The sequence below is a fragment of the Lagopus leucura genome, unplaced genomic scaffold (genome assembly GCF_019238085.1).
Source record: "Lagopus leucura isolate 7727_CA_CO unplaced genomic scaffold, USGS_WTPT01 Super-Scaffold_650, whole genome shotgun sequence".
Classification (NCBI taxonomy): Eukaryota; Metazoa; Chordata; class Aves; order Galliformes; family Phasianidae; genus Lagopus; species Lagopus leucura.
Genome location: NW_024962253.1, coordinates 650,197 through 672,119, shown reverse-complemented (window position 1 = coordinate 672,119; position 21,923 = coordinate 650,197). Strand labels below are relative to the sequence as shown.

Sequence of the window (21,923 nt, the reverse complement as noted above, 5' to 3'; positions counted from 1 at the left end):
GCGCCGTGCTCCATCCATGCTCTCAAAGTCACAGGAAGGACAGCACGGAGCAGTCCCCAGGGGATGTGAACACTGGACTTCTTGGGATGAATCACAGAGAGCTTCCAGCCCCAGGCAAGCCGTGAACCCCAGCAAGTTGGGCCCTGCCGTGCTGGTGCTGTGCCTGAGCTGTGGTTGCTCCAGCTGAGTGCGTGCGTTGCTGGGGAGAAACCAAGGCACGTAGGAGCAAGTGTGTCAAATCCCAAAGTTGACATCTGTCTGTCTACTCCCACCTCTCAATTTCCCATGGGAAGTCTCTACTCCTGTCCGGCATTGAGAGCAGGAGAGCTGCCACAACCCATGCCAGCTGCTGGGAGAACTGGGAAGGCTTGGGAAGCAGGAAAATGCAACAGCGTAGCTAGGAGAGGAAAGAGGCTGCTGAGCTCATCATTGTGGCTGCTCTTTGGGGTGGATGGAGGCACACAGCAAGGCATGATGTGACCACGTTCTGCCTGCGGTGCCCAGTAGATCTGAAAATTAATTTTACCATCATGGCAAAGGGCACAGGGTGACTGGTGTGCCTGTCTCCTTTTGCTTTCAGTGAAGGTGTTGCTTTGTGGTGTAGGGAAAGGATAGTGGAAGACCTGGGAGCTTGGGTCCCCACTGGTGTTTCCAAGTTCATAAAGCATCATGCAGGCCTTGGGGAAAGAAGTCCAGAAACAGCTTTGGGCAGGCTTGATGCTAGTGACTCACCACACCCCTTGTGCTCCAATGGGATTCCGTTCATGTTACTGGTACTTAGAATGGCTTGGGTTGGAAGAAACCTTGAAATCGTCTAGTTCCAACCACCCACATGCCTTTATGTCATAGCTGTCTCTAGGGTATTGTCTCTGCCAGCTTTGCTTTCTAGCACCTGTCCCTCTCCCAGCACTGCAGAGCACAGCCCTTTGACTGGCAAGAGAAAAGATGTCCTGGTGGAAGATATTTGGTCTCGGTTGGTATACTGGTTCTGCCTGCTTCATTGTGCACAGAATCACGGAATATTCTGAGTTGTGGAAGGGATCCACAAGGATCACCTGGCTCCACAAAGGACCACCCCAAATTCAAACCCTATGTCTGAGGTCATTCTCCTTGAGCTCAGGGTTGCGGCTGCTGGCCTGGCTGGTCTGTTCCAGTGCCTCCCACACACTTCACCTTGGCAAAGTGAAGAACTTTTTCTTAATACCCAGCCATTGGTTGACACCACTGACATTTCTAGGCTGACTTACTGCCCTTCCCACCATGTAAGCACTGCTTTGCTGGGGCACATCAGATCTGCCTCACGCTGGCAGCTCCTCCAGCTCTCAGCCCTGAGTGCAAAGGGTCACTGCTGTGTGTCCTCCCAACTTGCAGACTGAATTTCTGCTGTTCTCTACCCGTATTGCTGGAGGTTGATCTTTGCCTCCTTACTTTGCTGGAGTGTGAGCCCTGAGTATTCAAGGAACAGCGCTGAACTCAGCGTGACCATGGTTGGTGGATTCTGGCCCTTAATTAATTAGCATTGATCACACTTCACTTCCAGCAGCAGAGAAGGGAGCTGCGGCTCAGGGAAGCAGCAAAGTGTAGCAGTACAATCACCGCAGCCATTTTCATGCTGCTGGTCAGTGTTCTCCCAAACTTGCATTCCTGCATTTACTATTATCTCCTTACTTTTGCAATTACATTCTCGGCAGCCCTGGAGAGATGGGTGTGGGCATCCTATCAATCCACAAGTAGGACATTCAGATGCAGACCCTGGAGGAATATTTCAGGATTCAGGTGGTGGATTTAATGCTGTCCCAGTGTTTATCCTGCCCTAAATCACAGCTTCAATGTGAGGACCATACAGTGAGAGAAAAGAAAGAAGGCACATATGGCAGAATTTTGAGCATAGGAACATAGGAAGTTCCATGTGAACACGAGAGAGAGCTTCTTTACTGTGAGGATGACAGAGCTCAGGAACAGGCTGTGCAGAGAGATTGTGGTCATCTTCTCTGCAGATGCTCAGTGCCCACCTGGACACTCCTCTGCACCTCTCTGTAGGGTACCTGCTTTAGCAGGACTTTGGACTTGATCTCCAGAGGACCTTTTCAACCCCTAAGATTCTATGATTTTGTGAATGTGTTGTGTGGCACTTTGTGTTGCAGATCAGCAGGTGCATGATGTTGGGGACAGGTTTGGACTGAATTCCTCTGTCTCTTGCACAGCTGGAGCTGGGCAGCCTGATGTGCCAGGTGCCACAGGGCCATGGGAGAGAAGGAAAACACACTTGGGCCAGTCGCTTCATTTCATTTCAGGACTTGGGCTCCCATTTGTAAGACACTGCCTCTGTTTGTTTCCTCTCTGAATTGTCAACTCACTAAGGCACCTCTCGCTGCCTGCCCGTCCCATGGGTCTGCTGCCTGAGCAGTGGGGAAGAGCCTCTGGCAGCAGAGCCCTCTGGAGCTCTGTCTGCTGCTGCACGTCCCAGAGCTGCTGAGGAGATCCTCCAGGGAATCGTTTTCCACTGGAAAATGAAGTCCTGTCAGCATCCTCATGTTTCATAAATCCATATTTCTTCATCAGAAGAAAAAGGGGAGAAAAACAGAGGTGGAAAGAGGCTGCAGTGTATCTTTTTGGTATTTTTCAAAAATGGTTTTAATTGACACAATTTAATTTGACCAGGTTGGACGGGGTCCTGGGCAACCTGATCTGAATGTGTATGTTTGGTGGCCCTGCTAGGCAGGGGGGTTGGAACTACATGATCCTTGGGGTCCCTTCCAACCCGGGTGATTCTGTGATTCTGTGATTCTGTGACACCTCTTCTGCACAGAAGGGTTGTAAAGCCCTTCTACAACATAACAGTCTGTTTAAAAGGCGCAAAGCCCATTGGGTTTCACTCTGAAGGAACCCAAGCTTTCTGGGGTTCATTGGTGCTTTTTTTTTTTCTTTTTTCTTTTTTTTTTTCCACTTTGGAGACTTTTTGGAAGTTGATGCTTTTGCACCAAAGCTGCACCTCAGCCTTATCCCAAACCTCCCCGTAGCATCCCCAGGGCTGATGGGTGCTGTCAGTGCTTTGAGCGCATCCCTCCAGCCCCACCGTCCTGTGTGGGCTGCAGCCAGCCCCAGCTCCCGGCCTGTTTTTGCTTTGCTTTAGAAAATAAACAGGCGTAGAGCCCAGTGCCGCTGTGACCGATAGAGAAGGGGGGGTGACCGGCAGAGTTGAAAAGATTGTTTTCTATTCATGGCCTCCAGCATGAGGTAGGGAAAAAGCCACTTTCTGACTGCGCACGCATAGATTTGCATTGATTGAAGGCAGAGTCGCTGCCTCCCTGTGCCCTTTCTCTCCTTTTGGGCTCTCTCAGATCCTCCCTCCCCAGGAGCCCGAGCAGCAGGGATGCACACAGCTCCTGCTCAGGGCTCTTCCATCACTGCCCGTTGCCTCTTCCCTCCTTTCCCCTTCCCCTGACAGCAGCCTCCCACAGCCGACTCATTTCAGAGATGTTTTTTCACTGCTCCAGCCAACATTTTCCTCTCCCCCATTACGTTTAGCTTCCCCCTCCCTCTTCCAAACTATTTTTTTAAGCAATAAATAATTTCGGCGTGCTGAAGAAGCATGCAAAGTCAGCGCTAGGCTACGGCGAAACGCTCCATTTGTTCTAGGAGTCCTTTTCCACTCAGAAAGCTTCCCCTAGTGTTTAATTTGAAAGCATGTCATCATTATTATTTGTTTTCTTACTTTCCAGAAGAGATTCCCGTATTTTTTCGGCTTGTCTGGAGATTTCCACACGCAGACACGAACTTTTCCTTTGGCTTTTCTCCCCTGCTTGCTTTCTTTTCGCTGGGGTTAAAAGCCCCAAGTCAGCAAGGTACTTAAACACATGCTGAAAGTTAAGAGCTCGCCTAAGTGCTTTGCTGACTGGGAGCCAAGGATATTTTCTCGAGCCCTTAAAATGCTTCAGAACCTGAATTCAAAACGTTTTGTAGAAAATCCAGAATTCAAGTATCTCTTGTACTAATGGTGGCTGTAATTCAGGAGTGCCATCAGATAAGGGCTGCACTCTTCCTCCTGGAGCTGGTGTATACCCTTGCAGAAAATGCTTCCCTAAAGTCTTTCACCACTTCAAGGAGCTCTCCGGAGATCTGGACATGTGCTTTTGTTTCACTCACTGATCATGTTGGCATTTTGGTATTTGTTTTGCTTGACACTTGATGCTTCTAAGTGTTGAAATGTAGGGAAAAAAGGAGCAGTTCACTGAAGTCACATAGAGCAAATATCTGCAGCCGAACTAATGCTTTCTCATCATCCCAAACACAGAAGGGGGAAAACAGAAAGAAGCTAAAAAAAAACAAACCAGAAAACCAACCACACACATACAAATATATCTATATAAAAAAGCAGAAATAACAACAATAAAGGGAATAAAAAACCCTGCAAACAGAGACCTCTGTGAAGCTGCAGCATCACTAACTGGAGGTCAGGAGGAACATCCTGAGAGCAGCAACAGGTTTCCCTTCAAAGGGATTAGTCTGAGGGGCTGTAGTAATGTCTGTACAGAGAGGGAACAGTGGTGAGCAGAGGAGAGGAAAGGCTGCTCAGACAGCAGGTTCTTCCAGAAGTGGAGAAGCAATTAGCATCAAAGAGAAATCATGCTCAGCTGCTTGGGCTCTGTGCGATGGATGCGGGTCTCTGCCACCAGTCAGCTGCTGGGTCTGCTTTGAAATGCTTATCGGTGTAATGGGGAGTATTTTGGCTTTTCCCCCCCCTTTTTTTGAAAAGATGATTGAAATGTTATGTTTGCACCTCTGCATGAGTCAACCTGTAAATTCTCTACCTGCTGGCTGCAAAGCAGCTGGCACTTGCAGTCTCCCTTTATCTCTCTCATGTCCGCATAGCTCTTTCTGGCAGGCTATGGGTCTAGTATCTGGCTGCACCCAGAAGATGCTTCATATGTCTGTCAGGATGCAGCTTCCCAGTTGTGCATGGCTCAGCACTGCTCATCACTTCCAGGCTTGGCTTTGCTTGAGCACCCTTTGGAGTGAAAGGCATGAAATACAAATGTAATATCTTCTTATTACACAAGAAGATCCTGAGACCTTGGCTTAATTGTTAATACAGCCCCTCGTGGGCAGAGTAGATTGTTGCTTTATTATTAATATTGCTTTGAAATAATCTAGGCTACAGGAGTACAAGTGTTGCTCGGAGAAATGACTGATGAAAAAATAGGAAGAGAGTTGGGAAAACGCTTCCCATTGTGTCTTTACTTCCTCATGTGTGCTTCCTGTGCTGGCAGCATAGAATCACGGAATCTTTAAGATTGAAGAAGATGGTTATCTAGTCCAACTGTCAGCCCACTCCCACCATGTTCACTAATCATGTCCTTCAGAGCTACATCTCCACATTTCTTGAACACCTCCAGGGATGGTGATAATGTCAGTTCCTCAGTTCAAGAGGAAACTGAATCATGGGGCTGATGCAGGGGGAAGAAATCCCTCCATTGGTTAGAAACACATCCTGGGGTCTCACCTCTGGGTGTTTATGGGTGTAGAAAGAAGTGTTAGCATTTCTCCTGGGCATTCTCAGGCACAGGACATCATATTTTTGAGTAATAGAACCATAGAATTGTACAGTAGCTTCAGTTGGAAGGGACCTTAGAGATCATCAAGTTCCACCCCCTGCCATGGGCTGGTTGCCCCCACCAGCTCAGCTGCCCGGGGCTCCAACCAACCCAGCCTTGAGCACCTCCAGGGATGGGGCAGCACAGCTCTCTGGGCAGCAGTGCCAGGGCCTCACTGCCCTCTGAGTGAGGAATTTCTTCTGAATATCTAACCTAAATCTTCCCTCTTTTAGTTTAAAGCCGTTCCCCCTTGTCCTATCACTGTTAATCTGTGTAAAATGTCAGTCCTCCAGTGACATGACTCCACAAGGACATAGAGCTGTTGACTACAACCCTCTGGCTGCAGTCACCCAATCAGTTCCTTACCCACCCAATAGTACACCCTTCAAATCCGTCTGTTTCCAATTTAGAGATAAGGATGTGGTGTGGGACCATATAAAATGCCTTGCACAAGCCTGGGTAGATGACATCAGTTGTCCTTCTGTTGTCCACTGATGCTGTCACTCATCACACTCCTGGCCTCATGCCTCATCCCTGCGGGGCCGAGCCTCCCATACCTGTGGTTGAGGCCGCAGAGGAGTTTTTTTCCAGCTCAGGATGCAGAAGTTCACAAGTTAAGTTGCAGCGGCTCCAGGTTCAAGCCCAGCTGCTGCTGATCCACCCAGGGGTGTGAGCATTGCATCAGGCAGCGATGAGCCACTGGCCTACAGCAGGCGAAAGCCAAGCCAACGGACAGACAGAGAGAGCCTGAGGGGCTGAATTTTAGAGCTATTAAATGATTAAATGCAAAAAAAAAAAAAAAAAAAAAAAAGTTAATTTAACATCACGGTTGTGATTTTACACACCCAAGAGCCTGGAAATTGAGAGCGCTGCTTCTCACACAGGGATCGTAACTTGGCACTGCGCAGATTGTACAGTATGTAAAATTAGACCGGAGAAATAGTAAATATGCTGCAGGGACCAATACTATCTTGGCAGAAGGAGGATGGACAGAGTGGGACCCAACAGGTCTTTTACGCCTCAGACTTCCATAATTCCGTGCTAATAAAAAATAAAACAACCCTCTAGCATAGTGCCTGGTGCAGAGCACAGCCCGCAGCGGGACAGGGCAGGAGTGTGGCTGCCCCAGTGTTTGTGCTCCAAGGGAGACTGCTGCTCAAGGGTGGGTGCAACTAGGAGCAATGGGAGGCTCTGTAGGCAGCTCCTGGGTGCCCAACATCTCTATCTGCCTCTTCCTCTTCCCTGTGTGTGGTAAATACAGGCGTCCTTGTGCTATTGCTGAACCACAATGGGCTTTTCTTCTGTTTATGGCTGTGATTTGGGCACCTAATTCTGAATCCTATTGATTTCCTTTTAAATGGCGTTGAAAAGCCTGATCTAAGCACTCTTTTGTGGCCTAAGTTATTTGTCCTGTTGGCAGGAAAAAGCAGAAGCAGAAAACAAGCCTGTAATTCATTGGCCGCACTAACTCCTGTCACCTGGCCACGGAGTGGGAGAGCTCAAGCACACACAGCTTTAGTGCTGCCAGTGGGATTTCTCTACCATGCACTTGTTGCCCTGATTGCCATTTGTCCCCCTCTAGCCCTCTGAGCCCTTCCTTTCTGTGTCACCCTGCATGCTGGGCCAAGGAACCTGAGCCTGCAAGGAACAGCCCAGCCTTCCCTTTGCCTTAGGATGGAAGGAGAGGCATTGCTCAACCCCTCCTGGCAAAGAGAATGCTCGTAATCGCAGAGCTTGGGCAGAAGAGATGGGGCATCTAAGGAGAGTTGTGGAATTGTAGGGTTGCTTGAGTTAGAAAGTACGTTTAAAGGCCATCTGATCCAACTTGCCTGCAGTGAACAGGGACATCCTCAGCGAGATCAGGGTGCTGGAGCTGACCATGGTGGAAGGAGAGGGAAAATGGCTCATTTGCAGTGCCCCTAAAGCAAACCTGCTTCCAGAGATCTGCTTCCAGGCTATCGAGAAGTGATTGAGTACAAGTCCTTTAGCACCCATCTGTTATCTCTTAATTAAAGTTTCTTGCTAATTATTTTTTCTTGTCAAGAAAGCAAAGCTGCTGACTCCAGGGATTTACCAAAGTAGAGCAAACAAATGCGGATTCTGCTTGCTGCAATTCTTCATTAATGGACAAAATTAACTTGGAACGGTCCATATCTTTGGCTACATCAATGACACTTAATTATGCCTGTTTCCTTACAAAGATGTATTTAGTTTTAAATCACTAGTGGAAGAACTGCCTCCTTAAGCATGAAATTCCTTCCTTTGGCAGGGAAGGTTTCTGATGGCAATGAGAGCTGTGCAAAGACCAAGCAGCACCGAAGGGAACAGGTGTGAGGAGATGAGGGTAGGATGTGCTTTGGGGAGGTGGTGTAGGGAAACCCTTTCCAGTGCAGGTGGCTGTTTCATCATGACAGGAAGGGGCCATGAAGCTGCAGATTGGAGCAGAGCCACCTGCATCCCTGAGCATAGTTGGTGATATGCTGACTAGCCAACAAGGTGCTGGACCAAGAGAGAGGGCACAGGGTTGTGCCACTGCACATCCAAAGACCACTGGAAGCCAGAGACATCCCACTGATCCCATTGTTCTACTGGTCTCATTTACAGTGGGAAGTTGCTGCTTCATCTGCTTGGAAAGCTCTCAGCATACCCCAAGCACCTTGTAAATATTAAATGTATAATTTATGAATACATACACAGAGATCTAATTATCCACTCGGATTATTACTCACGGCTTGCACACAGCTCTGGATGGGAGGTACGTAGGCTAATGGAGTGATAGACACCTTAGGATAGATACCTCTGTCCTAAGGCGCAGATGTGTTTTTCCATCCCACTGCAGAAGTTCTCCACATCTTACATACGTGGACATGTCCTTCTCTCACTGCCTCAGTTTTCCCATCCGCAGGGCCAGAGCCAAAGACCATGCACAAAAGAGTGCAGTGGGTGCAGAACACTTGTGTCTGTCCCAAAAAAATGCTTTGGATCCCTCGGGTGGGATCCTGCCCATGCCTAGCCTGAGGGGAATTGGAGTCTCCCTGGAAAGGCTCTGATTGCCCTCACTGTTCTCATCCAAAAACAGTACTGATGTCTGCAGCACAAGACAGAAAAAAGGAGGTAATACTTGCCAGCAGGGTGTCACGCATGGTGATGAGGCTGGGTGGGCTGGGACAGGAGGGATCTCGGGGCCTGGATCAGCTCCAATGAGCAGCTCTGTAAACCTGTCTGAGAGAACTGCCTCTGTTACTGTGCTTTGGATTTCTTCTTCGTCAGGAGCCTTAAATCATTGCCCTGGGAGGGAGTGTTGCTTTCAAAGACCGGTCTTCCAGGAAAGGCTCCCCCAGCCTTTCTGAATGCATGCCAGCGTGTTTGTGCTGTGTTTAAGAACAAATAGGAAATAATTCAGGTTGCATTTACCCCCCTTCCCAGCCTAGTCCTGACATCCCCATCTGCAGACAAGTGCTCATTCACTGTTCCAAGAAGCAGGGCTGGGAACCCCAGAGCTTTATTCTGACCCAACTCTTTCTCCTAGGCACCAGTTAGGCAGCTTTGTTGACCCATTGCTGCAATGAGCTTTTCTTCCTGCAGGGCTGGTGGGTGATGCTGCATCTCTCAGCATCTGCCTCTGCCCAGCAAGTCTCTGGGTGTGAGGACAGAAGAACTAATGGCCTTTTGTGAGCCAGCAGGAAAGGGGAAAGCAAAATGTCTTTTCTTTGTGCATAAGAAAATAATAGAGGAGAAACTGAGTAAGACCTCATGCTGGAGGTCTGTGAACTATATGCATCTGCCCATCTGCCTAGTCATCTGTCCATCCATCCATCTACCCAGCCATTTGAACAGCCAGCCATACACCCACACCCACTGCCGTTCATTGATTCTTTTCTCCCTCCTTCCAACCGCCCACCCAAGCATTCACCCACCCATCTGTCCATTCACCCCTCCATCCTCACACACAGCCAGCCAGCCAGATGCTTACATGCTTAGACCTCAATCCTCTTACATCTCTGCATCCCCACATACGCTCATCCATCCATCCACTTACAGAGTCATCCATCATTTCTTCTTCATATGCTTCCCTCCATCCCAGCTGCGCCCATCCAGCCGGCTATCCATCTGTCTGCAAGCACACACTCGTTCATCAGCCCACCCATCCATCTCCTTCCACACTTCTGTCAATCAGCCCATTTTTCTGTGCCCATTCCAGCTATTGCTCCTCACACAATCTCCTATAGTCTCCTTGGCTGGGATGTTTTTCCTTCTTTCTGCCTATCAGTATGCTTTTTAAGGTGCTCGAAACAAACTACAGGTCTGTGTAGCCCCTGTTCCACCTGCCAGCAGGACACAAGAGCTGATATCTGGAGAGAAAGGAGTAGGACAAGTGTTGGAGTGCTTCTCTCATCCCTCCCCACTGTTAGCTACCATCAGCCTCACTGGTGCATCTCCACCGCGGGTGGAGTCCTCTGCTATGGATTCATTTAATCGCTGTTTTCCCCTCAATTTTGACATTCATAGCAACAGATGGATGTGGGTTTCTCTAATTTAATCGCGCCTTATGTGAAAAAAATCTCTTTCTTACTTTCATTTGCTGCCCCTTAATTGTCTTATTAGGAGAAAGAGCCGGCGGTCCTTCTCTATTCATCCTCCTCATGTCATTCAGTGTCGCTCAGGTGTCTATCACGCCTCCAACCCTGATTGCAGGGATGAAGAGATTGAGTCTGTCAAGCCATCCCTTAAACAGAGGTTGCTTTCAACCTTTGTTCTCTCACATTTCCTTCCTCTGCTCCATTTTCATCTTAATGGTGCAGGCTCAGATTTGTGTGCTGCTTCTATGGTACACTACTTCCCATTCTCAATCCTGTTCTTAATAATTCTTAACATTGCATTTGCGTCTTTGATTGCCACTGAGCTGATGTTGTCAGGAACGCGATCACTCCAAGATACGTTTCCATGGAGGCTGCTGAAGCTAATTTGGAGCCATGACTGGGCGGGAACATCTGCTTCCTTGTGCGTTCATCAACACAACCCATACTGTGATGCCCCTTGGGATGCTTTTGCCCCCAGCTTTAACTTTGCTGCCCTGACAGCCTCAACTGTCTGCTCACACTGCCTTGGCCCATGAGTTATGAGTGAGCTGGGCAGCCCGGGTCCTGCTCTGAGCTCTGTCAGAGCTCACTGGTGACGTCTTCCTCGGCCAAGCCTGACCGCTTCTTCTCACCTTTGGTCTCCTGACCTTTAGCTGCAATAAATCCTTGCGAGGACTCTCCTTGAGTTCAGGGATACTCGGTTTCCCAGGGAGCCTGAGTGGGGCACCTTGTCAAAAGTGATTTGGAAACCCAGGACTATTTTGAGACCTGAACAAACTGATGAAACCTGGAAGGAGATGTTCACATCCTGCTCAATTCCCATCCTGCTTCATCCCATATGATACATTCACAAAAGTGTTTTCATCGTTGCCACATACAGCTTAGAGAACAACCCGTGTAGCAGCATAGGAAAGATTCAATTGCCAAGTATCATTAATGAATGTCGGCTCGAACTCCTGTCCAGAAACCTGAGAAAATTCAATTAGGCAGCTGGTGCCCAATGAGCTGTGTTGCTACACTCATGAGATGCTAAATCAAACAGCTCAGCAAGGCATTGTGTTATTGTAGAGAGGGAAAAAAAAAAAAGAAGAGGCAGGGAGATAAACAGCATAACATGTGCCAAGCAGCTGCCCCCTTCCAAGGCATGGCACAGGTAAACTGAAATCCTCCCACCTCATTTGCTAGGCCAGGAACTGAAGGCAGCATCCCACTTCCCACTTCTGCTAGTAAATAACTCAAAGCTTGCTAATGACAAGTCTTGGGGCTCTGTCACCTCTCTCCCCTGGGAATTTCTGATGTGTGCATTTGGTCTGTGTCTTGCAATGAGATAAGAGGGTGCAGGAGTGTCAATGGCTTGTTGACACAAACAGCTGGATGTGCTGTGGGTCATTTGGCCAGTGAGCCATACAGGTGGCCCTGTTGTGGCCTCTTCAAGGTAGAGATGGGAGGAAAGCATCCTATGATCCTCAGCACTGATGAGACCACACCTTGAGTACTGCATTTGGCTTTAGATCTCTCAGTATAAGAATGACTTTGAGGCTCTGGAGCCTATCCAAAGAAGGGTTTGGAGCACAGGTCTTATGAGGAACAGCTGAGGGAGCTGATATTGTTCAGCCTGGAGAAGAGGAGGTTCAGGGAAGACCTTATCACTCTCTGCAACTCCCTGAAAGGAGGCTGTGGCAAAGTAAGGTCAGCCTCTTCTCCCAGGTAACAGTGATAAGATGAAGGGGATTGGCCTTCAGTTGTGCCAGATGAGGTTCAGGTTGCGTACTAGGAAAATTTCTTCTCAAAAGTTTTGTGATGAATTGCAGCAGGCGGTCCTAGGAGGTGATGGAGTCACTGACCCTGGATGTGTTCAGGAACTGTGTAAATATGTTGCTGAGGGTCATGGTTAGTGGACATGGTGGTAATGGGTTGAACTAAGTCATCTGAGAGATCTTTCCCAACTTTAACCATTGTGTGATTCTGTGAGATAGATGTGATCCTTGAGTCCCAGTTCATTGGTCCTTACCAGCTGATTCATTCCAGTACTCTGGTGTAAGGTCGAAATAAATTATTATCCAGACCAGAGGGAGAATGTGAACTTCCCTGGCCATTGTGTCAGCTCATGCTCCTGTCCTTCCCATGCTTACTCGTCATGGTAAGATCCTGTTTCCAAGGTAGCCCACAGGCTCTGATCTTACCTGCTTTTCTCCTCCACAGACATCCACATCCAGTATGAGCGAGTAGGTGCCGACGTGACCATGAAGTGTGGCTCCATGGACTGGGATGCAGCTGTGACCTGGACGGTCAATGGCACTGACATTGATGACTCCCACCTGAACGGGTCGTACCTGATCCTGAAGAAAGTGGACCTGACTCAGAACGGCCAGTACTCGTGCTACGAGGGCTCCTCCTGGCATCTCAAGTACCAGACCTTCCTTAGGGTGGGAGGTGAGCACGCTGCTGTGTGACGTTGTGGGGAACAGGGGACACAGCCACACCATTGGCTCCTACACTGACTCCTCACTGCACCCTCCATTCGCGCCAATCCCAATACTGTCCATGTGTATGGTTTTCTGCTGCACCCTGCAACACAGCCTACCAGTGGTGTATGAATCATAACAGCAGGATGCTGGAATCAGTCTCTCCTGCTCCAGACTTTGAGTCAAAGCTGATAATGATGCCCATGGAATAATTTTGGGAGGGATGCTGCTTCACCAGCCAGCCCAGTGCCATGGTACAGCAGAAGGAGCATTGTCTGAGGGTGGAAAGGGTCTGTACATGGCTGTGGTAGGGGACAGCTGCATGTTTCACAGGATTTTGCATGATGTGCAATCAGATGTGCTGATTCACAGATCTCACTGCAGGAGATAAGAGCTGTGCTGTATTTCACACCATGCTGATAGCTGATAGCTGACAGCAGCTGTGTGTTTTGCAGGCTGCAGTGTTTGTACAGCTGATAGCAGCTGTGGTTTTCGCAGTTGCAACTGAGAGCTGGCGGTACCTGGGAGCAGTGTTTGGCATGTCTGGTGGCAGGGTGGAGGCTGCTGTAGAGGATGCTGAAAGGTACCAGTTGTAAGACCCCAAATATATGCTTTGTAGGTGGCTGTTCCCATGGGTGGGAGATTTCTTCTTTAGCACCTTGCAGGTGCATCTCTGCCATCTCTGCCACATGGGCCAGGCAGAAGGGTTACCTGTATCATGCATAAGCCCTGCAAATTGGGCAAAAATGGCCCTTTGCGTTAGTAGGTCCAAGTTTTGGGAATGCTGCATGATGCTGACCTTGTGGTACTGGTGTCTAATGGGAGGGATGCTGGCACACAGTCTAAGGATGCTGGAAGGAGCTGGACGTCAAAGAAAGAAGCAGGCAAGTGGGCAAGTGGAAGCAGAGAGGGTGGTAATTAGTAGCATGCAGCAGGCAAGTGTGTGGCCAGAGACCTCTTGACCATGTTACTGGGCTGAGGCGGTGGTCCAGGACTATTGGTCAGGGTGCCAGCAACACCTGGTATTCCAAGCAGGGCCTGCAGCCCAAATGTAGAGCTAACGAGGGGAACATTGTCTCCAAACATCTCTGTAGCTGTGGCATCACTGAGACTCTGCAGTGACTCTTACCTCTGCTCAGCGCCTCAGCTAATAGTAAGCCCTCTCAGTCCGCTCTGGGACCCAGGGGAACTGCACAGCATTACAGCTGAAATCCCACTGTTTCCAATTACGATTTGTTCCTGTCTGCTGCCCACTCCTGGCCCTGCTGGGCACTGGGCAGCCAAAGGGCACGCTCAGACACCACAGGGGCCATGAGCAATAAATAAATGAGTGCCCGGTGTTCTAATGCAATTAAGTATGCAAGGAACTAATCAGATGAGACCCTTTTAGCGGTAATTAATTTAATTGCCTGGATTTAATTTGATGTTCTCTCTGAAGTTTCTTTTCCCAGCACCCCTGCTGCCCCCAGCCCCTCCCTGCTCCCCTTTCCTGCCCTCTCCAGGGCCAGTTGGTACCCCAAGGTATGCAGAGTGCTATGGAGAGCAGGTTTGGGAGCATCCTTGGAGGAGATACACATGGTTTGCAGCATCCCCGTGGTAGCTTATAATTGTGGGGATGTTTGCTGCGTTCAGCTGGGCATATGGAGTGAGTGCCTGCAAGGACCACAGAGGAGAACCTGTGATTTGTAGAATCTTGGACTCGTTTAAATTGGATGGGAAGTTAAGTGAAAACAGGCCTGTGGCTGCATTTTCATGTCTTTAGCAGGGCAGAGCAGCAAAATTAAAGCAGTGTTAGCTATATGAATAAAGAGAGAGCAAGGAGAGAAATGAGCTGTGCAGAGAGGCTGGAGGGGAGCTTAGCGGTAACAGAGGTAGAATGTGGTTCTGAGCAATGCTGGGAAAAAAGGGGAGGAGAAAACCTAAAGATGGTCATTAGCCAGGTTCATTAAGGTCGGAGGCTGTCATTGGTGGAACCCAATGGGGATACAGGGAAAGGCAGCATGTCTCCTGTGCTTGGGAAAAGTAAAAATCCCAACTTCAGTGTCACAGGGTGCACTCAGGAGAAAGCACAATTACAGATATGGAGACGAATGGAAAATGGGAGAAAATAATACGGAGGCTTGCCAACAATACATCATGGCAGATTAACCTGATAGCTCTCTTTGATAAGGGAACTAATTTCCTAGGCCCAGAAATGCGGCCGATGTAATCTATCTTGACTTCAGTGAAGTATTTTGTTATGATGCCACATGGGAAATTATGAGTTAAACCAAAGAAAATGTGGATTAGTATGGGAGTTGGAACATGGCTTAGGAAATGGCTAAAGGGGGTCAGATTGTGCTGAAAGGGGAGCTGCTAGGAAGGATGGGGAACTACAGCATCAGCCTTCGGACTGTGCTGCTCTGTTTTACGTAGTGGCTCTGAACCGGGACGATGAGGGAGTTCAGGTGGGACGTGGCTTTGGGATGACCCTGGGGCTTCTGGGGTGAGAGCTGCATGCTGGAAGGGCCAGAATGCAAGTGGGGCAAAAGGCACAAAGCACATGAAGGTGGCACACTGATGTGCTTTCACAATCTGGTCTTAAGGATGGGATTTGATATCTAGGTCCAACTCATGGGGGTGTGCCCGAGAGCTCTGCAGCACCCAGCGGAGTGCAGATGGCTTGAGGTAGCCTGCCTGTCCCATAGCTGCAGAGACAGGGATGCTGGCACACAGGCGGTGCGGGCAGTGTGTGTCCAGGGATGGAGTGACTGAGACGTGGAGAGTCCAATTGGAAGAGCGGAAAGGAGCAAAAGCCGTGTTTATATGTGGGAGTCCCATCTGCTGTGCACACAACACGTGAGGGGACAGTGGCACTTCTCTGGGACAGCTTCTTCCAGAGGGCTTTGGGCAGCAATGTGTAGCTTTTCAGCCTTTCATGAAGTGGTGACAACTGAGCGTGGGGTGAGCCATAGGAGGGCAACCGCAGTGCATATCTCCCATAGTCTTCCCCATAGCCTGGAGATTGGTGGGTGTCTGAGCATGGGCTGGAAGCAGTGGGCAATGGAGCTGTGGGCTTTGCAAGGCTCTGGGTACCAAGCTCCCGGCTACCTCCATGAGCTGCAGCATTTGGAAATGCATGGCCTGAGGGCCCGTGGATGGATGTAACAAAGACGTTGGGAAATAATGCGCTCTTGAGGTTTGGCACACGGCTCCGTGCATTACAGAATGTTATAAAAATACTGCTAATGGGCCAGAGAGGAGTGGAAATGCACGGTGGAGAGGCTGCCAGAAGCTGGAGAGTGCACATGGGAGTGGGGAGGCCTTGTGTGCAGACAGGGGAGGGAGGCAGCAGCCGGGTGGGCTTCCATCCTTTCTCTCCCATCTAACCTGCTTGTCTCCATGCCCTGCCTGATGGAGTCTGCAATCCTTTGGCCCCTCTGTCCTGGGATGCTGGAGCGCCCTGCTCGCCCCATCGCTGACAAATTCCCTGTGGCAGGGATGCAAGTCGGGATGTTGGCTGTGGGATGGGGATGTGAGGCCACGTGCCTGCCCAGATCCTGCCTGCAGCAATGGGAGGTGGGCAGGCTCCAGGCTGGCTTGCTTCCTCCCATGTCTGTCACTGCAGTGGCTGGCAAGAGAAAGGGAAAAAACATGCGGTTTGACAGAAAACGACATGGAAAAACAACCAAATTAACAGAAAAACAAACAAAGCAAAACCAGAATGGGTTGGGGGGGGCAGGGAGGGACGGAGCAAAGCAACAGAAACCACATGTGAGCGGGGAGGCCGAGAGAGCCCGAGTGTGTTCTGTGTCCTGATTAGCGAGCGATCAAACATCAGCCACTAATAAATAATCAGAGCCTCCCCTCTCTCTGCCTTAGAAGTCCCTTTCCTCCCAGATGGGCTCCAGCTGCAATTGGAGGATCGGACTGCAGTATGCTTCTTTTTTGTGTGTATGTGTAACGTTTTGGTTTTTTTTTTCTTTTTCACCCATCCATGATGAAGAAACAAAGGAGGCAACAACCTTACAGTGTGACATGTTCCTCCCTGTTTCCCCAGCTCAGAACGGAGCAGCAGGCAGGTGTGAGCAGCCCACAATGGGCACTGACTCCATGAGGTGGCTCTCTGCCCAGTCTTCTCTGGGGGTTGATTTGGAGTGAAAAATTGCACTGACTGTGCACCCACGCCCTCAGCCACCGGTGTGAAGGTGCATGGAGTTAGTCTGGTGCTCCCGCTGGTGTAGGGTCAGTGTGTGCAAATATTTTCCTCCTCGTGTCCAGCGATCTGTGATATAGGGATTGCTTTTGTCTAAAAGCCTTTTTGATGGATTTTTCCCCCATGAGTTTAGCCAATCCTTTCCCGTGGCCATGTAAACTTGAGGCTATTTCAAGAGCAGCAAGTTAAATATGGCAGTGGCTGCTGCCGGGTACCAGGGCCAGCTGGCAGCACCAGTACTGTGTCCTTCTCTCCTTCCAAACTGGGTACCCACATCTCTTCTGCCCCTTGAGAGCAGCACTCAGTTGGCTGCACCCAGGCAGAGATGCATCGACCTGGAGCTAAACCACATTGAGTATAGCACTAATAAATCAAAGCATGTGGCTGCTGATGTTCGAGCATCAGAAGATGCACCCAGAATCTGTCAGCATTATGGCTGTGTGTTTTTCTGTAAAAGTCTGTTGCACTGGAGGTGCACAGGTAAGCAAAGGGTTATTGCCACATCCCTGGAAGCATTCAAGCTCCCCCTCTCAATGGAGCCCTGGGCTGCCTCATCTGATGGGAGGCAACCAGCCCACAGCAGGAGCTGGGGCTGGGAGGGTTTTAAGGTCCGTTCCAACCCAATCCATTCTCTGATTCTGGGATTCCATGATAACACATGAGGCTGATCAGATTGCAGGAAAGCCTCATTTGTAGAAGTGGAGCTTCATTTCATGAGCCATGCAGGCTGTCTGCATGCCCCGCTTTGCTGTTTGCTCATGGCTGGAAAAACTAAATGGAGGAGCTTTGCTGCTCATGCCCTGATTTTGGGTCTTGGCCCAAAGACAAGTTGGTTATGATATTCAAGTCACCATCCCAGCTTTTTAAGCAGCAGGTCAAAAAATACCCCCCCAAAAAAGCCCAGCTATGCTCTCAAATGCAATTAGTGCTAATTGGATTAGAAGCTGGGCTAGAAAAACAAAACACTTTCAATGGCAGCAGGCAATCTCTCTCCTCTGGCCACATGGGAGAGGATGGATGAAGCTGTGCCCTCAGGCCCAGTGCGCACACATATGTACATTTGCATGCTCACACCCATGCATTGCACACACCCGCACTCCACTGCCTTCTCCCATCCTTCCCTGCGCCGTGCTCGGCAGCCTGCCCAGCTGCAGCATAGCAGAGTGATGCTTCCTTGGCTCGCCGCATAAAATATGATAATCTGGGGCAGCCGGTGTCAGAAACAATAAAAATATCCCCTCTCCCAACACGGCGGCCCCCCTGCACTCATGGGAGCTGGGGGCGGAGGGGCTCAGCGGCACGTGGCATTTATTAGGTGCTGCGGCATGGACTTGCAGCACTTGTAGGTCTGCCCCAGAGCAGGGAGGAGGTCAGCACATGCGGGATCCTGGGTCCCCATGATCTAAAGGGACCTGGCCCCATGCTTGACTGTAGGGACCCATGAGCTCATGGCAGCTTGGTGGTGATGGAGGGCTGCGCGCTGAGCCTGAGTCATGCAGGAGCATCCCATGGCACAAGGTCACAGAGAAGCCACCACTTCTCCTGGGAGCTCCTCTCACTGGATCATGTCAACAACGGATGTTCCACTGCCCACCCTCTGCTTGCTGCCATCTGCTCACAGACTGCTTCTCCCTCCCAGCACATCCTTTTCCCTGGGATGGGGTGAGAGGAGAAGAGGAAGAAGAGCTTTGAGGCACCATCCCCATATGGCACAGCTGGGTTCTGGGGACTGTGCCATGCCAGTGTCCCATGTTACAGCCTCCTCTGCGCTTCTGAGGTTTGTTTATTCCTTGTTAACATGACAAAATCAGCTTGCTAATTAGCAAAGCCCAAGTCCAGTCTAAACAGCTTCCTGAAGCCCCTATTCCTCAGTGCCAGGAATGAGGGACGTGCGGTGCCGGAGGAACAGAGCCTCTCTCTCCTTGGCCAGGGGACAGCGGCTGCAGGCCGGGGCTATGCGTGCTGGGGACACGCGCTGGCGGGACTGGGCTCTGCTTACACCAGGAAGGATTTCGTCTTGGCCTCTCCTAAGTGCCCCTTGTCAAAATATTTAGTGCAAGCTTCCTGCTGCCTGCTCGTGGTGGGTCCTCAGCTCTGGGAGGTGATGGAGGGGAAGGGCCGGGATGCGGTCTCTGAGCTGTAGGACACGTCTGCGGGGACCCATGGTGCTGAGACCCCACGGTGGGGACCCCTGCCTTCCCCAGAGCTTGATGACCACACTACCAAACAGATTCCAAAGGAGAGAAGGTGACAGTAAACCCTTATTTTTCCCATCTCTTGGTGCTTCTCCATCCCTCCATCCCCAGTGATGGCACCCGGGCAGCAGTTAGGTTCCAGCATCCGATGTACTTCAGCGTGAAAGACATTGTCATTAGTGATGGTTTCCCAAGCCGGTGTGCCCGCTGTGAATAATTTAAAAGATCTAAATGTGTGCTAACAGCAGGTCTGCATGGTCAGGGAGGGGAAAGAAGGAGGGGTAGGAAAGTTGTGGGCCTGGAAAGTAGAGCAGGGAGTGAAGCGAGATTATTTTCCTGCTGTTTGCAGGACAGGGTGGTGTTCCCCCCGGAAAAGGAGTCAGAGGGTTCCCATGCCCGATGGATCCCTTTGCTCCCTGTCCCCTCCCGAGCTGTCAGCATCGGTACCAGAGGCAACTGCAGGACAATTTCCAGTTGCTCTTGCTCAAAGCACTTTAATGCTGTTTAAACAATTACGCAGTTGATAAATTTTGACAAGAAGAGATAGAAATAGCCTGGGAGAGCCGCGCAGTAGAAATGCTCCAAACAGATGTCCCTTTTCTCCCCCTCCCCTGCTCCCTGGGGGTCTTTATCATTCGCTGCCAACTAAACAAGACTGTGTTTGCTCGAGTTGGGATGGTGTGAAGGGGGGAGCAAAATGCCATATTAAAATGGTTTATGATACCGTCCCTGCGGTGACGGCTGCTTGTTTTCTCTCCAGAATGATCTCCTCTGCACCAACGGGAGCCTTGCACAGCCTGTGAATACCACAGTGATGTTTGCCCCTCTCGCTGGCCCACTGGCTACTGGATTCAGCAGTTATTTGCATGCCAAGGAGCCATGTGTCCTAGCCCAGAGATACAGGGGATAGAGTGAGCAGCATCTGTAGGGGATGCTTGATTTCTTGTGCTGCTGAGCTCAGGTGTACAGGGTGAGGAGAGAGACGCAGCTAGCTGTACCCAGAATCACCGCCCATTGTATTTTCCTTGCCACAGCCACTCACCCCTCCATCTCTGACTTTCCCAGTTCTCCATCCAGGTGCATTTGCTTTCTGCAAAAGCTTCTTCCTTTAACTTCTTCCTCCTCTTCCTCCCTTACTTGCACGCAGGGGAATACAGATCTTCTCTGTCCTTTCTTGTCCTGGGTGTTTGGAGCTGAGCACGACTGCAGCTTTACTTTTGCTCTCCTTCTGCTCTTTGCAGAAATTCCCAATCACACCAATCCAAGCAGGATCCCCCCTCTGCCCTTCAGACCTCTGGGTATTCCCGTAGCAGTACAGGAGGGCACCACATTTGCATGGGATGTTTCGCACAGTGCCAGCACTGGTACAGCTGCAGAAGCCTTGTGTGAAGTGGTCTATGGGGTGTTGTGAGTGTCTCAAGGAGAGGGGCTGGACTCTTTTCCTGGTGCTATCAAGTGTGTGGGTGGTGTTCGGTCTGGCCAGGTTCCCTGCAGGAAGGAGCCCACCAGGGCTCTCAGCACAGCTGCTGGTCTGCTGCTCTTGCACAGAGGCAGGTCTCCAAATCATCTGCAGATCCAGCCTGCACGGGCTCCAACATAAACAGCCTGGGCACAGGTGCGTGGGGTTTCCTCCAGCTTTACTTCAGAGCAAAGCCCCACGCGGGGCTCCCCAACCCAAGGAAAGCACCTGCAGCACACAGAGCACTCTGGAGTAGGGTATGTGTCATGGGATTCTGCTCCAGGCTGCATCCCCCTGCACCATCACTGCTTTTTTTTTTGCAAAGAAAATGCAGTGTGTGCAAGCAGAAAAGGAATTTGCAGCTGGGGTAAGAAGCACTGAATTGGTGCTTCTTACTGAATTGGAGCTCCTTCCTGTCATTTTTGCTAGTCTGCAGCAGGGAGATAGATGCACAGAGAGGGGCTTTCTGTAAACCCAGCTCACTTACTGCACTGAAAAACAAAAATGGTGAAGTAAGGTCCCACGTCAGATCCTTGTGCTCTTCCTGGAGAAGAGAGTGTGAAGATCAGTAATAAGTCCCATAGACCCCTGTGCTATTTTTATTTGCAAACCAGACTTGACTGTCCTGCACACCAGCAACAGTCTCATCACCTCCAGGTACAGGAAACAATACACACCTTTTCTATCTGAAAAAGGCAGTGTTTGTGGGCGTGATTTTTGTCCTGTCCTCCGAACAGCACTGCATTTGCAGTCTCTCCAGGGCCGCCACTGACTGCTGTGTTCATCTGTGCAGAGTTCTGCTTAGAAAAAGGGTGATGGACTTCTTCACTGGCATGAAGAAGCCCATCAGCTGCTATGACTTATAGTTTGTGCAGATGTAACTTTGCTGTATTCCCTTCCCTTACTTCCCATCTCTAGCACCTGGGTTTTGGGGATAAAAGTCAGGGGCAAATGGAATCCAAGGGCTTAATTGTGATGAAAAACAGCAAAATTGCAGGCAGCAAAGGAGATATCTCTTACAGAAGGGTGCCAGGATAGAGACAGCACAAACTGTGAGATTCAATTGGGACAGAGCAGTCTGGGGCTGCATACACAGCCAAGGTAGAGTCAGCTCCACCAAACAGTGCTTGTGTGTGTGAGGAGGCAGCAATTTTACCTTGTTGCAGATTGGATCTGGGACATCATTGCAGTCTGTTGCAGTTGCACTAGCTAATATGTGAAGGTCCCTTCTAATTGAACTATCCTCTTCTATTCTGTAGTGAGTAATTTGAGGAGGAAAACCAGAGAAAGTGCAGAAAGATGCAAAGGGTGCAGGGGGAACTGATGTAAGGAAAAAGACTTAAAATAGTCTGCTTGGTGGCTTCAAAAGGATTTGGAAAGATGCCCTGATTCTAGCTGGTAATTGCCTCCAAGCGGAGAAGACACCGAGTACTAA

The 21,923-nt window shown here is 49.9% G+C and overlaps 1 protein-coding gene across 2 annotated transcripts in view; it reads left to right on the top strand.

The window, feature by feature from the left end:
* The window catches only part of CNTFR (ciliary neurotrophic factor receptor), a 171,408-nt gene that overhangs the window by 111,194 nt on the left and 38,291 nt on the right, over positions 1–21,923 (top strand). For both annotated transcript variants that reach the window (XM_042862407.1, XM_042862405.1), the window contains one exon: positions 12,377–12,607. In XM_042862407.1, coding sequence (XP_042718341.1) covers positions 12,377–12,607 — 231 coding nt within the window. The remainder of the gene's footprint in view (positions 1–12,376; positions 12,608–21,923) is intronic.